General features: G+C 43.5%; 1 protein-coding gene across 1 annotated transcript in view; it reads left to right on the forward strand.

Moving 5' to 3' along the window:
• Positions 1-13,353, forward strand: part of sema4d (sema domain, immunoglobulin domain (Ig), transmembrane domain (TM) and short cytoplasmic domain, (semaphorin) 4D) — a 65,382-nt gene that overhangs the window by 44,540 nt on the left and 7,489 nt on the right. The window contains 12 exon segments of the mRNA XM_072662198.1: positions 3,592-3,725; positions 5,482-5,488; positions 7,286-7,313; positions 7,315-7,366; positions 7,369-7,424; positions 8,953-9,015; positions 9,123-9,221; positions 10,240-10,333; positions 11,018-11,134; positions 11,430-11,581; positions 11,946-12,121; positions 12,639-12,795. Of these exon segments, the coding sequence (XP_072518299.1) occupies positions 3,592-3,725; positions 5,482-5,488; positions 7,286-7,313; positions 7,315-7,366; positions 7,369-7,424; positions 8,953-9,015; positions 9,123-9,221; positions 10,240-10,333; positions 11,018-11,134; positions 11,430-11,581; positions 11,946-12,121; positions 12,639-12,795 (1,135 nt within the window).

Here is a 13,353-nt window from a genome sequence, read left to right on the forward strand (position 1 = left end):
GTTTATTCTAATATATATAGATTTATAGAGAATTTATATAGAGTTAATTACAGGTAGACACTCTCACTGACCACTGACTATGTTTATTTGGGTTATGCTAATGTATTATATAGTCAGTGACCAGTGAGAGTATCTACCTGTAATAAATCCTATTTAACATTAGAATAAATCCAAATAAACAAAGTTTTACAGGTAGACACTCTCACTGACCACTGACTTTATATAAACGTCAGAATAATCCCAAATAAACATAATGCCAGTGGTCAGTGAGAGTGTCTACCTGTAAAACTTTTGGGTTTATTCTAATGTTAAATATGATGTATTACAGGTAGACACTTTCACTGGTCACTGACTTTATATAACATTAGAATAAACACAAATAAACACAAAGTCAGTGGTCAGTGAGAGTGTCCACCTGTAATTAACTCTATATATAACATTAGAATAAACCCCAAAAGAACATAGTTTGCAGGTAGACACACTCACTGACCACTGACTTTAGAATAAACCCAAATAAACATAAAGTCAGTGGTCAGTGAGAGTGTCTACCTGTAATTAACCCTATATAACATTAGAATAAACCCAAATAAACAAAGTCGGTAGTCAGTGAGAGTGTCTACCTGTAATTAACTCTATATCACATTAGAATAAACCCAAATAAACAAAGTCAGTGAGAGTGTCTACCTGTAAAAAAAAAAAAACAGGCCAAATTTATTCTAATGTTATATAGAGTTTTACAGGTAGACACACTCACTAACCACTGACTTGTTGACTATGTTTTAGGTTAGTGGTCAGTGAGAGCGTCTACCTTTAATAAACCCTATATAACATTAAAATGAACCCAAATATACACAAGGTCAGTGGTCAATGAGCGTGTCTACCTGTAATAAATCCTATATACCATTAGAATAGACCCCCAAAAAAATACAGTAGTGGTCAGTGAGTGTCTACCTGTTATTAACTCTATATAACATTAGAATAGACCCAAATAAACAATGTTATATAGAGTTAATAACAGGTAGGCACTCTCACTGACCACTGACTTTATGTTTGTTACGGTTTATTCTAATACTATATAGAGTTAATTACAGGTAGACACAGTCTAAGTCTTCTGTTATGGCAGTCCTGTCCATGGACTGCGAGTGAGTGCGTCCACTCTCCTGTGCATCAGAGCATTCGAGTTGTAGCTCTGCGTGTCCAGACGCGCCTGGCTGCCCTGCATTACGTAAGCCATTGTGGCAGTGAAAGCCGAGGATATGCTGGGTCTTAGGTAAAGATAAATACGAGGCCTGATTCACAGAGCCCGGCTCCTCGGTGTTCGACACTAAGGACATTCTTGCTGGCTGAAGAGACGACTGTTTATCTGCTTTCCCTTCCCTCGCGGCCTCGTGTTTCCCATGCAGCTAAAACCCGTCCTGCAGCTTCTCGTAAACACAGACTGCTGAGTAATCGCTTGCCGTGGATGACTCCAAACACTGGTCACCATGGGAGCCGTTATCTCAGGTGTCGTCTTTCAGCTGTAGCCGAAGAAAGGCAGACTTGTTTGTTAGCGCACTCTCTGCTAATCACACTCCTCCTGCTCCTCCTGCTGCTGTTAGACTGCAGAGACCCCCAGTGGACCCACTGCCACTGCATCCTCTCGGGAACATCCAGGTCCACCTCCACTTACGGAGGTGGAGCTGGATGACGTAATAGGGATGGAACTTCTAACTTCTCAGTTAGGTTTAGGTACATTAAGAATTTGTAATTTTTTTTTTTTTTAAAGTGTGTCCATATGTTTGTGGACACCCCTCCTAATAAATACATTGAGCTGAATGGAGGTCCCTGTGGAGAAGTAATGCCAGTAGAATAGGAGGCGCAGATGCAGATGAACCTATTGGCACCATGCTGCCTAATGCCACTAGCGTAGAGGGGTATACTAGCGTAGAGGGGTATAATAAAGCCCCCCAGCATTGAGGAGCTGTGGAGCAGTGGAAGGACTGTGTTCTCTGCAATGATGGATGGTGGTGGAGCTCCATCCAGTACTTTCAGGATGAGTTTGGGATGATGAGGTTGGGTGGTGTACATTGAACATTCTGACCTCACTAACTTTAGCTCTTGTCGCTGAACGCAATCAAATCCTCACAGCAATGCTCCTCCTCCAAATTCTAGTAGACAGTCTTCTTCTCTGGAGAGTAGAGACAGTTACTCCAACAAAAGCAGGATCTACTCTGTTTAAGACCCTTGATTTCAGAAAAAGCAATAAAGTAATGTGCACTACACAGACAAAAGTATTGGGACACCTGCACAACACAAATACATATCAGAAGGGGAATAACTCCCCAGACTGTGGTGTGCATCCCTTAGCTGGCCCAGATTGAGTCCTTATGAGTGGGTCTTAGCCCGTCCGGACTGTTAGCCTAGCCGTGCCTCTGTATGAAAAGTTGTATAACAGGCGCATTAGTGCCAGTGTAACTTACTTGGGTAGCTTTTTCGTTGGAAATAATGCATAAACATAAAAAGGCAAAAATGTAATATTTATTGATTAATAAATATAATTTAAAATGCTGTTTTGTGTATAAACAGTAAGTGTGTGACTTGTTGTTGGGGTGAAAAATGCCCAGATGTGGTTTAACAAGCCTATTTACCACCCTGTTACTCTGCCCGAACCGCACTGATTTCCTAGTTACGGATGGCTTCAGACAACCTCTGGTCTGACTGGCTGGTTTACAACATCGCAGTGGCTTACAGGAGCCGCATACACTATATGGACAAAAATATTGGGACACCTACACCTACATAATATTTTCCCTCTATCACATACAATGCTCCCAACACAGGGAGAGTGAAGACCCGCCACACAGTCAGCCAGTTCCTCTTTTTTTTCCCAAACTGCCACAGATGCAGCGTCACCTGGCAACCAATGCCGTGTACCTGGCTCAGACACTGGCCACATCGGCCAGCAGACGCCAGTGCTGGCCTGCACCGCACCGCACTGATGAGGGATGTGAAGAGAAGGCTCAGTTTACCCACCCTGGGGTGAGCAGGGCCAGTCGTGCTCTCTCTGGGCCCCGGCTGCCGATAGCTAGCGGCAAGGCCTTATTCTGCTGGACCACTCAGGGCCGTTTATCACACTTTCCTAAAATGCTGAGATTTCGTTATTATGCTGCTATAAAATTGTTATGGTGTGATATGGGCTTAAAAAGGCAGTGATATCGTCCGTCTGTTATTTTTGGAATTGCATAAACATCTTCTATGCAAACGACCCCCAGATGTTTTGACATGAGAAGAGGAAGTCTTGTACTCGCAAAGGAAGCCCTCTCTTTTTGTATAAGCATGAGCCGACTGAAGTTCTCTCTGTCTCTCTCTCCCTCTTCCTCTCTCTCTCTCTCTCTCTCTCTCTCTGTGCAGTGCAGTGCTGTATAGGTAGTCTCTCAATGCGCCGTCTCTCTCTCTCTCTCTCTCTCTCTCTCTCTCTCTCTCTCTCTCTCTCTCTCTCTCTCTCTCTCTCTCTCTCTCTCTCTCTCTCTCCTGCTCGCTCGCTCACTCACTGTCTTTCTCTGTGTCACTTCGCCTGCTTTACCATCTCTTCTCCATCTCTGTCGTTCGCAGAGGTAACCTCACGCTACCCAAGATCCCGGAGTCGAACATGGCTCTCAGCGTGTTGGGAGTGTTCCTGGGATTGCTTCTGGAAGTTTCTGCTCATGGACCCTCCAGTGTTCCCAGGAGTTCTTGGAGACATGAAGGTAGATGCAGTGCTTCATATTCTTTATAAGGCTTAATAATCCTTTTCATTTATGAATGTGAGTGCTGTTATTGACCTGTTTTAAAAGGAGCTGCTGGGTTTCTGTAGAGGCTTTGGGAGAGTTTATACTTGAGGAGCTGGTGGAGGTGGAGGTCAGCCACTTGTTGAAGCATGTAGTATGATCGGTATAGCCGGTGTCGACTGTTCCTGTGTTTAACCAGATTTGCATCTCAGAAATATTGACAGCCAAGCATGAAGCTGTTTAAGACCACCCATTGACTCTTGGGGCACAGATCATCATCATTATTTATTAGGGTTCTTTAGTTCTATATACAGAGATCCAGTTGAATTCATAAAAAAGTTGCACTAATGCAAAGGTCAAAGAACCCTTTTTCAGTATTATGTTGACCTCTTTCAGATATATATATATATATATAAAATCTAATGTATGTATTTTTATATCTAATAAATAATCTAATTTGTGCATTATTTTTTAAATAGAGAATCTAATTATATAATTATGTAATAAATAATCATTATAAATCAAATGTATTTTAATGTGCAATAAATGTGCATTTTTTAAAAATAATTAATCAAATGTATGTATTTTTAAATCAAATAAATAATCTAAATTATGCATTATTTTTAATTAAAGAATCTTAGATATGTATTATATGTAATAAATAATCCAATGTATTGTTATATCAAATAAATAATAATTATGCATTCTTTTTAAATAATCTAATGTGTGTATTATATGTAACAAATAATTAAATGTATGTATTATTATATCACTGAATTAATCTAAATTATGCATTATTTTAAAATACATAATCTGTATTATATCTAATAAATGATTATATTTAAGTTTCTAATAAATAAATAAAAAATAAGTAATAAAATGTATGTATTATATCTATTAAATAATCTAAATTATGTATTATTTTTAAAAATTAAATACATAATCCATTTTTTTTACCTTTTCAGAAAGATAGGGAAACACCCCCCCCCCCCCCCCCCAATAACCAACAGCTATATAAACACAATGGTGAACGGCGTAGATGCTACATCCAAACACACACGTGTAATTTTAGCATCGTCCACTACCCCGTCCTGGCCAGACCTGAGCACATTCAACAGTTTCACAGATATGATGCGTAAAACTTCTCCATACTATTTTAGTTATTTGTGATGATATATATTCTAATATTAAAGGACTGAAAATGCTCAGATAAGTGCCTTTACCCCCAAATTTGTGCCCGTGCCCTAGTCTAAAGCCACCATGCCCAATGTCACCCAGTAGATAGAGGGGTATAAAGCCAGGCAGCACTGAGAGCACTGGGCTCTGGAGCAGTGGAGCTGACCGGTGCTGCTGGAGGTCCTGCCAATACCTCTGGGATGAGTTTTTTTGACTTATAACTAATCATCCATTATTAGTACCTGACCTTACCAATGCTCCCATGACCGAATGCCATCAAATCCTCACAGCAATGGTATGAAATCTGGCATAAGGCCTTTGCAGAAGGCTGTTATTTAAGAGAAAAATTGCCCGAACTCCCTGCTGTTACCCTTGATTTCACAAGTGGCGCTATAGGAACAGGCGTCCACAAACTTTTGGACATAGTGTATGTGTAGTTGCTGTCACTCAAAACCCAGCATTGTTTATTGGTCGATTCATCGGGAAGTTGGTATACAATATAAAGAACTGTGTGTGTGTGTGTGTGTGTGTGTGTGTGCGCATGCAACAAGTGTCTCAGATTGCTCGTGTGTGAGCAGACGCCGCACAGACGCTGAAAGCTGAAACTCCGAGACTACATACGCGCACACACACACACACACACACACACACACACACACACAGACAGATGCCACCATCACACTGATATTCTATCTTACACATCCTGTCACGTTAAAAACCTCAGCTGCTTCTAAAAAGGGGCCTGTCAGAAGTGTGTGAGATAAAAGACCACTGCAGGTGGAGCGCAGTGACACACGCCTCCACCCCCACCTCCACCCCCACCGACGTTCAGCAGTCAGTGCAGTTGACTGTCAACTTCTTTTAGACTTTCAAGAAAAGCCCCACCCCAAATCAGCCACATATCTGGATCACTGTATTGTGCACTAATCCTACCCTCCAGAGTGAGCAAAGAGTGTGTTGTGGTCTCTGGGACTTTCAGACACAGACACACACACACACACACACACACACACACACACAGAGAGAGAGAGAGAGAGAGAGAGAGAGAGAGAGAGAGAGAGAGACGGAGAAAGAGAGCGAGACAGAGACATAGAGAGAGAGAGAGAGAGAGAGAAAGCAAAAGAAAGAAAGAGAGAGAGAGAGAGAGAGAGAAAGCAAAAGAAAGAAAGAGAGAGAGAGAGAGAGAGAGAGAAAGCAAGACTGAGAGAGAGAGGAGAGAGAGAAAGCAAGACACAGAGAGAGAGAGAGAGAGAGCAAGAGAGCGAGAGAGCGAGAGAGAGCGAGAGAGATGGGTGGGAAGAAAGCTTAACATCCACCAGCAGGTCAGGCCCAGACACAGTGAGGATCCTGCATCCTGCTGGAACTGAACATCCTGACAGCACAGCATGTACTCTCACCCCCCCCCCCCACACACACACACACACACACACACACACACACACTCTCTTGGCCGGAGATACTGAAGTGCTTTATGTCAGGGATCAGGCGGGGAGCGCTGTTTTGGAGGCACACTGTATCATTTGGTGCAGTTCTTCATTGCGGCCCTCACAGCCCTGCAAATTAGAGGAGGAACCTTCAGGACGTTCCTAAAAGAAGACGACGACCAGCTACCGTTCAACTCACTCATGCAGATCCCTCCTCTACAACACCCAGAGAATTCCACCCTTCCTCTCTAGAGAGTCGCCCAGGTGCTCGTTCAGTCTCTTCTCACTTCAAGACCTGACTACTACTGCAGCTCTCTTCTGGCTGGTCTCCCTCTGCTCACCATCAGACCCCTGCAGCTGATCCAGAACACAGAAGTACGGGTCGGATCGGGTCGGGTCGTCTTCAACATTTCTAAGTTCAGCCATGTTCAGCTCCTCCTCCTCCTCCTCTGCTGAGTTCTCTCTTCACTGTAGCTTCCTGTAGCTGCTGCCCAGGTCATCAGATTCAGACCCCTGAAAAGACTGGACCAGCCAGCCCCTCCGTACTTGATGGCGATGGTCAAAAGCCTGATCTGCACCAAGAGCCCTTCCAGCTTCAAGTACGGCTCGGCTCGACCCGCCATCCTTTAAGATGCACGAAAGACGAGCGTCCAGACTTTTTACTGTCCTGCACCAAAGTGGGTGAACGAACTTCCCCTGGGTGTCCGAACAGCAGAGTCCAACACTCGCTGTCCTCAAACCCAGACTGAAGACCCTCCTCCTCTTCTGAGAGTAGAGTGCTATGGTCTCCATGTTGACTTGTGTTTATTAGTCTAAGCTGGCTAAGCTACTCTAAGCATCTGCTAAATGCCGTAAATGTAAATGTCCTTCTCGTTTCCTATAGAAAGTGATGCTTGCTTAACCCCTAACCCTGACCCCTGTTTGTGTGTCCAGACTGAGCTTGCTGGAGTTCTCAGAGCCGGGGGTGCTTTAACTACTCCACGCTGTTGCTGAGTGAGGAGAGGGAAGCGCTGTACGTTGGGCCAGGGAAGCCGTCTTTGAGCTCAACGTCAACAACGTGTCCATTAAGAACAACCAGGTGAGGACGCAGCCTGACCTGACCTCTGCCCCGGGTTTTTGTTTTTTTTTTCTTCACATTACAATACATGAATAGCCCTGAAATTATCAAACAGTCAAATCATTCTCATTTTAAGGTTGTTTGACTTTTGAAGCTATTAAGTATCTTAGGACCTCAGATGACCTCTTGTGGAGATGATGGTGCCTAGCTTTGGCAACCAAACAGATGCCAAGCACATGGTAGCTAAACCGACTCCACCCGCGGATACACCGCGCTACAGAGCATGTGATGGATTGATTGGTGTTTTAATATTTAATATTGTAATAATTCTCTACAGTGTAAAAAATAATACATAATATATTTTTAAAAATCAATAATGAATAATGAAAATACCTGCCTAATAACATAACACAGGGTCTTGACTACTAATGTAATACCATTTTTACCAATAATTCAATACTTTATTATAGTTTTCAGGTTAATTATTTGTAGTACCTTCTGTATCATAATGGATTTTATTACATTTTGAACTAAATTAGGTGTAAAATTGTCACATTTCTGGGATTATTACATTATTGGGGTATTATTATAAAATGAATAGCTGCAGACGGCACTTTACAGCATGCTGTCCTCTTCAAATCGTCAAATAAAAGACCCACAAAACTGCTGAGTTTGTGTATTTGACAGTTTCAAGTATCTGAATGCTCCGGTACAGTTGATGCATATACAGCAGTTGTCTATGTATGCTCATCTAGATCAGTTTTATATTATTTATATTATAATTAAATGATATTTCCATCATAATTCATCAAAACACCTGCAGAATCTTATGGAGATCCCTCCCGGCATGCAGTAAAACATCTGTGAATGTTTAATTTATTTTTCTTATCATTTATTTCTAATCGTACCCAAATTTGGACCCAATTTGGAAGCCCAATTACCCAATCCCCATTCATGTGTACTGCTGCTGATGCTGCATCGCTAGGTAGCCTAGCGCACTCCTGCTAGGTAACAAGTGTGGCGTGATGTGGGCCGGCTGCTGATGGCACGCAGCATGACCCGGGATTCCAACCAGCGATCCGCAGATCACTGGACAGTCAGGGATTTTATATATATATATGTGTATCTTGGTCCTGGAGGGCTATCCTACAACAATGCAGGGAGATGGTACTTGTGGACAGGGGTGGATAATATCACAGTATTTAATGTGAGTGTATTTATGGACGTCATCAGTGCTTAGAGAGCACTGACCCACTGCACTGGTCATAACAGACCGTGTAATTAGTCGTGTTTAGTTCAATTTAGTGCAGTGAATTTTTAAGAAAATGACTATACGTGGTATTCAGAGCATTTCGGTAGCATTTTGCCTGTGTTTTTAGAGGACCTCTGGCTTCTACATGCAGTCCGTCCTCTTATAATTGACTGTAATGACATTAAAATTGCTGTGCTTGTCATTCTCCCCAAGGTACCTGTGCCTCTGACTCTGCTATCAGTGTATAAATATGAGCTCTGGTCCTTAACTGAAGCCCCTCTTTGTTGTGATTTGAAGGTGTTGTGGCAGGTTCCAAAGGACCACACGGAAATGTGTGTCTTAAAGGGGAAATCTAAAGAGGTACGTTTTTTTTTTGTTGTTTTTTTTTTTGCTTTCCTGAAATAGCAGTAATAATCTTTATCCATCATCATCATCCTCATCATCATTGTTTCCCCTGTGTGTTGCAGACGGAGTGTCTAAACTATATTCGGGTTCTTCAGATGCTGGATAAAGACCGCCTGTATGTGTGTGGGACCCATGCATTCCAGCCGTTCTGCGATTACCTGGTGTGTATATTATAGTGTTGTTGGCTGTGGGCTGTGTAGAGACCAGAAATAATGTTAAATTATTAATAATAACTCACCAGACCAGACCTGGGACTGAAAAACGTGACCTAGCAGCATTAAATCGGTTGTGTTCTAAAACTTTTGACCTGTTTTCAAGAGTATGAGCTCCTCAGCTCCTCTAGATTAGGGGTGTTTTCCCAGTGTGTCCTGCAGAAGCAGAGCTGTGTGGATGAGGGAGAGGAGTTATCTGCTCTGGTCCGGGTGGTGTTTACATAGCTGCTCTGGACGCTGCTCTGGGTTTCTTCTTCTTCTGCAGTGTGTGAAATGTTACACGGGTCGTCGTTGTTCTCAAAGGAAGTGCGGGTGAGAGAGAGGAGGAGGTTGTGAGAAGTGGAATGCTGACACTTTCTCAGTCTGTCTGTCGGCCTGTCTCGTCAGAACGGGTAGCGGCTCAGATCTCAGTCACAGTTCAACTGTCTAAAAGTTTTTTGCCCCCCCTTGTAATGAATGCATTCGGCTACTTTAGGTTGCACCCGTTGCTGTATGTCTAGTCCTCGTAGAGAAGTACTGCCAGTAGAATAGGACTGTCTAGAGCATTGAGGAGCTGAGGAGCAGTGGAGGAACTGTATTCTCTGGAATGATGGTGGTGGAGCTCCATCCAGTACTTTTGGGATAAGTTGGGGGTGATGAGGTGGGGTGATGAACATCCAACATCCTGACCTCAGTAACTAGGACTCTAATTGCTGAATGCAATCAAATGATCCTTCTTCTCTGGACAGTAGAGACAGTTACTCCAACAAAAGCAGGGTCAGCTCAGCTTAATATCCTTGATTTCAAAAGAAGCAGTAAGCAGGTGTCCCAATACTTTTGTCTATGTATTTCATGTTACCACATAATTCATTTTAGGACTGAGGACTAGGAATCTAGACTATCCAAAATACTTAAGTAATAAAAGTGTGTCTCTCTCTCTATCTCTCTCACACTCTCTCTCTCTCTCTCTCTCTCTCTCTCTCTCTAGTCTTTAACAGACTTCAGGTTGATGAATAAGCAGGAGGATGGCCGAGGGAAGTGTTCGTACGACCCTGCTCAGAGTTTTACCACCGTGATGGTTGGTGAGTGTCTGTGTCTGTTCACACTCCACCCCACCCTTCCAGAGCACTGACATAAGGTCTAGCCAAATAACCAGCCAGAGTTATACATCACTGCTCCAACAGCAGCCACATCCTGCTCAGAGGTTTTAGACCCCCCTTATCCAGTTACTCTACCCCCCGTCTCTCAGCAGTGAGAGTTTTACTGTAGAAGCTCCAGATCTCATCAGAACAGATAAAGAAGCTGAACATAAATCCAGTAAAAAGGAGAAACAAGAGCTTCTCATTCTGAAGAAAGAAAGTAGTGAGATCTTGTCTGTGAGCTAGTCTGAAGAACAGAGCTTGGTTCCTCCAGGGTTCTCCTGGACGCCCCTCAGTCCAGCCAGCACAGCGTGGAGGATGTGTTCAACTCCAGCAGCAGCAGCAGCTCACCTGATTTACCATCATTAAGCCCTGATTTACCACCAAACCAGGTGTTGATCTGAGGAGAACTCTAAATAATACTAGACTCCATGAGAGAGGAGAACTTTGGAGATGTTCTAATGATGAACACAGTGATGGAGAACCTCCTCCACTTTCTGTAGGAGTGTTGTTATTAGTGATTATTCTAATATCAGTGTAAATGAGGGTCAGATACTGGATGGATGGATGGATGGTGTTCTGTTTTTTATTTTTATTGATTTGTGTGTTTTATTGTTTATTATTTAGATGGCGAGCTCTACTCAGGCACTGCGTATAACTTCCTGGGCAGTGAGCCCATCATCTCCAGATACTCTCTCTCTCAGAGCCTCCTGCGTACAGAGTACTCCACGTCCTGGCTCAACGGTACGTGCACGGCCATTCTCACAAGCACATGTACACACACTCATATGTGCACTTTCACACTTTTACTGGAGTAAAAAGCTTAGGCTGATACTTCAGCTTCTATAGAAGTCTTTTAAACCCTAGTATCTCCACTCACTTCTACCTGAGGAACGAGTGTGAATACCTTTCACAGCTTTGAAAGGGTTGAAGTTCTTCTATTTTTGGATATGTCTCGCGTGTAAAGAAGGCTAATACAGTTGCAACCAAAAATGTGTGATGGCTGAACCTCCCTGCTCTCTGCTGTATCTGTGCGCAGAGCCCAGTTTTGTGTTTGCTGATGTGATCAGGGAAGGGAGGAGCAGTGCAGATGGAGATGATGATAAGATCTACTACTTTTTCACGGAGGTTTCGGTAGAATACGAATTCTTTGGAAAACTGCTGATCCCCCGCATTGCCCGCGTCTGCAAGGTGAGATAATCACTTACACCTGCCATCTGCTGCTACCTGCTACCTGTCACACTGATGATAAACACACATGATAAAGCAATGAATGAGCATGTGTCCCAATACTTTTGTCCAAATAGAGTGTTCCTAATGACTTACCAGGTTAAATTAAAGGTTACGGTTTTATGTCCACACCCTTAGGCTATCCTGTGTGACCATAGTGAAGTCCTGTATGTAGGTACTATTGACTTAGTGTTAACCTTGTGTTTAGCGATAACCTTGTAACTCCATCACTGAACTAAAAAAGCTCAAATCTGGAGTGGAAGTCTGGGGCGATGCGATGCGAGTGTTCAGGAGTTCAATAAAAGACCTTTCCCTCGCTTTTTAGGGAGATTTGGGTGGTCTGAGGACTCTCCAGAAGAAGTGGACATCCTTCCTGAAGGCCAAGCTGGTGTGCTCCATGCCTGAGCTCAACTTCGTCTTCAACGTGGTCCATGATGTGTTCATACTGAAGACCCCAGACTGGAGAGAGACGGTCATCTATGGAGTCTTCACCTCACAGTGGTAAGCGTGCTACTATGACCAGGCTTCCTCAGACCTACACTCATTTTATCAGACCCCCCCCCCCCCAATCCAGCAATGGAAGGAGACCACCATAGCAAGTCATGGTACCCCTATGAAGTGCACCTGTATGGCAGGTGTTTCTGTTAAAATGGCCAGTGTGTGTATATACAGGGTCCCAGTGCTGTGTGTGTGTGTGTGTGTGTGTGTGTGTGTGTGTGTGTGTGTGTGTGAGTTCAGTGATTGAAGTAAGGTGTAAATCTCTTTCTTCCTGTAAAAACACTTTCACCGAAACCCCCCCCCCCCCCCCCCATCTGTTAGTCATACCATGAAAGTGATACTGTGATCGTGTGACTGTGACTTAGTCATCCATCACCCACATAAAGGGAGACAATCAGTGATCAGAACAGGAACTTGTGGTGTTCAGGTAGAACTGGATTTGAATAAAATGAGGAAGTATTTAATTTTGTTCTATTTCTCTCTCTCTCTCTCTCTCTCTCTCTCTCTCTCTCTCTCTCAGGGGTAACGTGGGCCTGTCTGCAGTGTGTGCGTATAATATGACCTCAGTGGATGAGGTGTTTTCCAAGGGGAAGTACATGCAGAAGGCCACGGTGGAGCAGTCTCACACCAAGTGGGTCAGATTCAACGGCATCACGCCAACGCCTCGACCCGGAGCGGTGTGTATATTACTCATGTAGACACTCTACAGCTACTCTACTCAACGTACAACTACTGAGTACTGTAGCTGGGGGTCTACATGGCTAGGGGGTGGTGGTCTAATCAATGATATTTCATTACAGCTACTGTACTGTAATCAATGTATTTCGTTATTATTTCATTAGACCCCCCCAGCCATGTAGACCCCCAGCTACTGTACTTAATGTACTACTCGGGCTATTTCATTAGACCCCCCCACCAAGCAATGTAGACCCCAGCTACTGTACTCAATGTACTACCCTGGCTATTTTATTAGACCCCACCCCACCAAGCTATGTAGACCCCCAGCTACTGTACTCAATGTGCTTCTTAGGCTATTTCATTAGACCCACCCAAGCAAGCTATGTAGACCCCCCAGCTACTGTACTCAATGTGCTTCTTAGGCTATTTCATTAGACCCACCCAAGCAAGCTATGTAGACCCCCAGCTATTGTACTCAATGTACTACTCAGGCTATTTCATTAGACCCCCTCACCAAGCAATGTAGACCCCCAGCTACTGTACTCAATGTACTACTC

The sequence above is a fragment of the Salminus brasiliensis genome, chromosome 18, assembly GCF_030463535.1.
Source record: "Salminus brasiliensis chromosome 18, fSalBra1.hap2, whole genome shotgun sequence".
NCBI classification, from domain to species: Eukaryota; Metazoa; Chordata; class Actinopteri; order Characiformes; family Bryconidae; genus Salminus; species Salminus brasiliensis.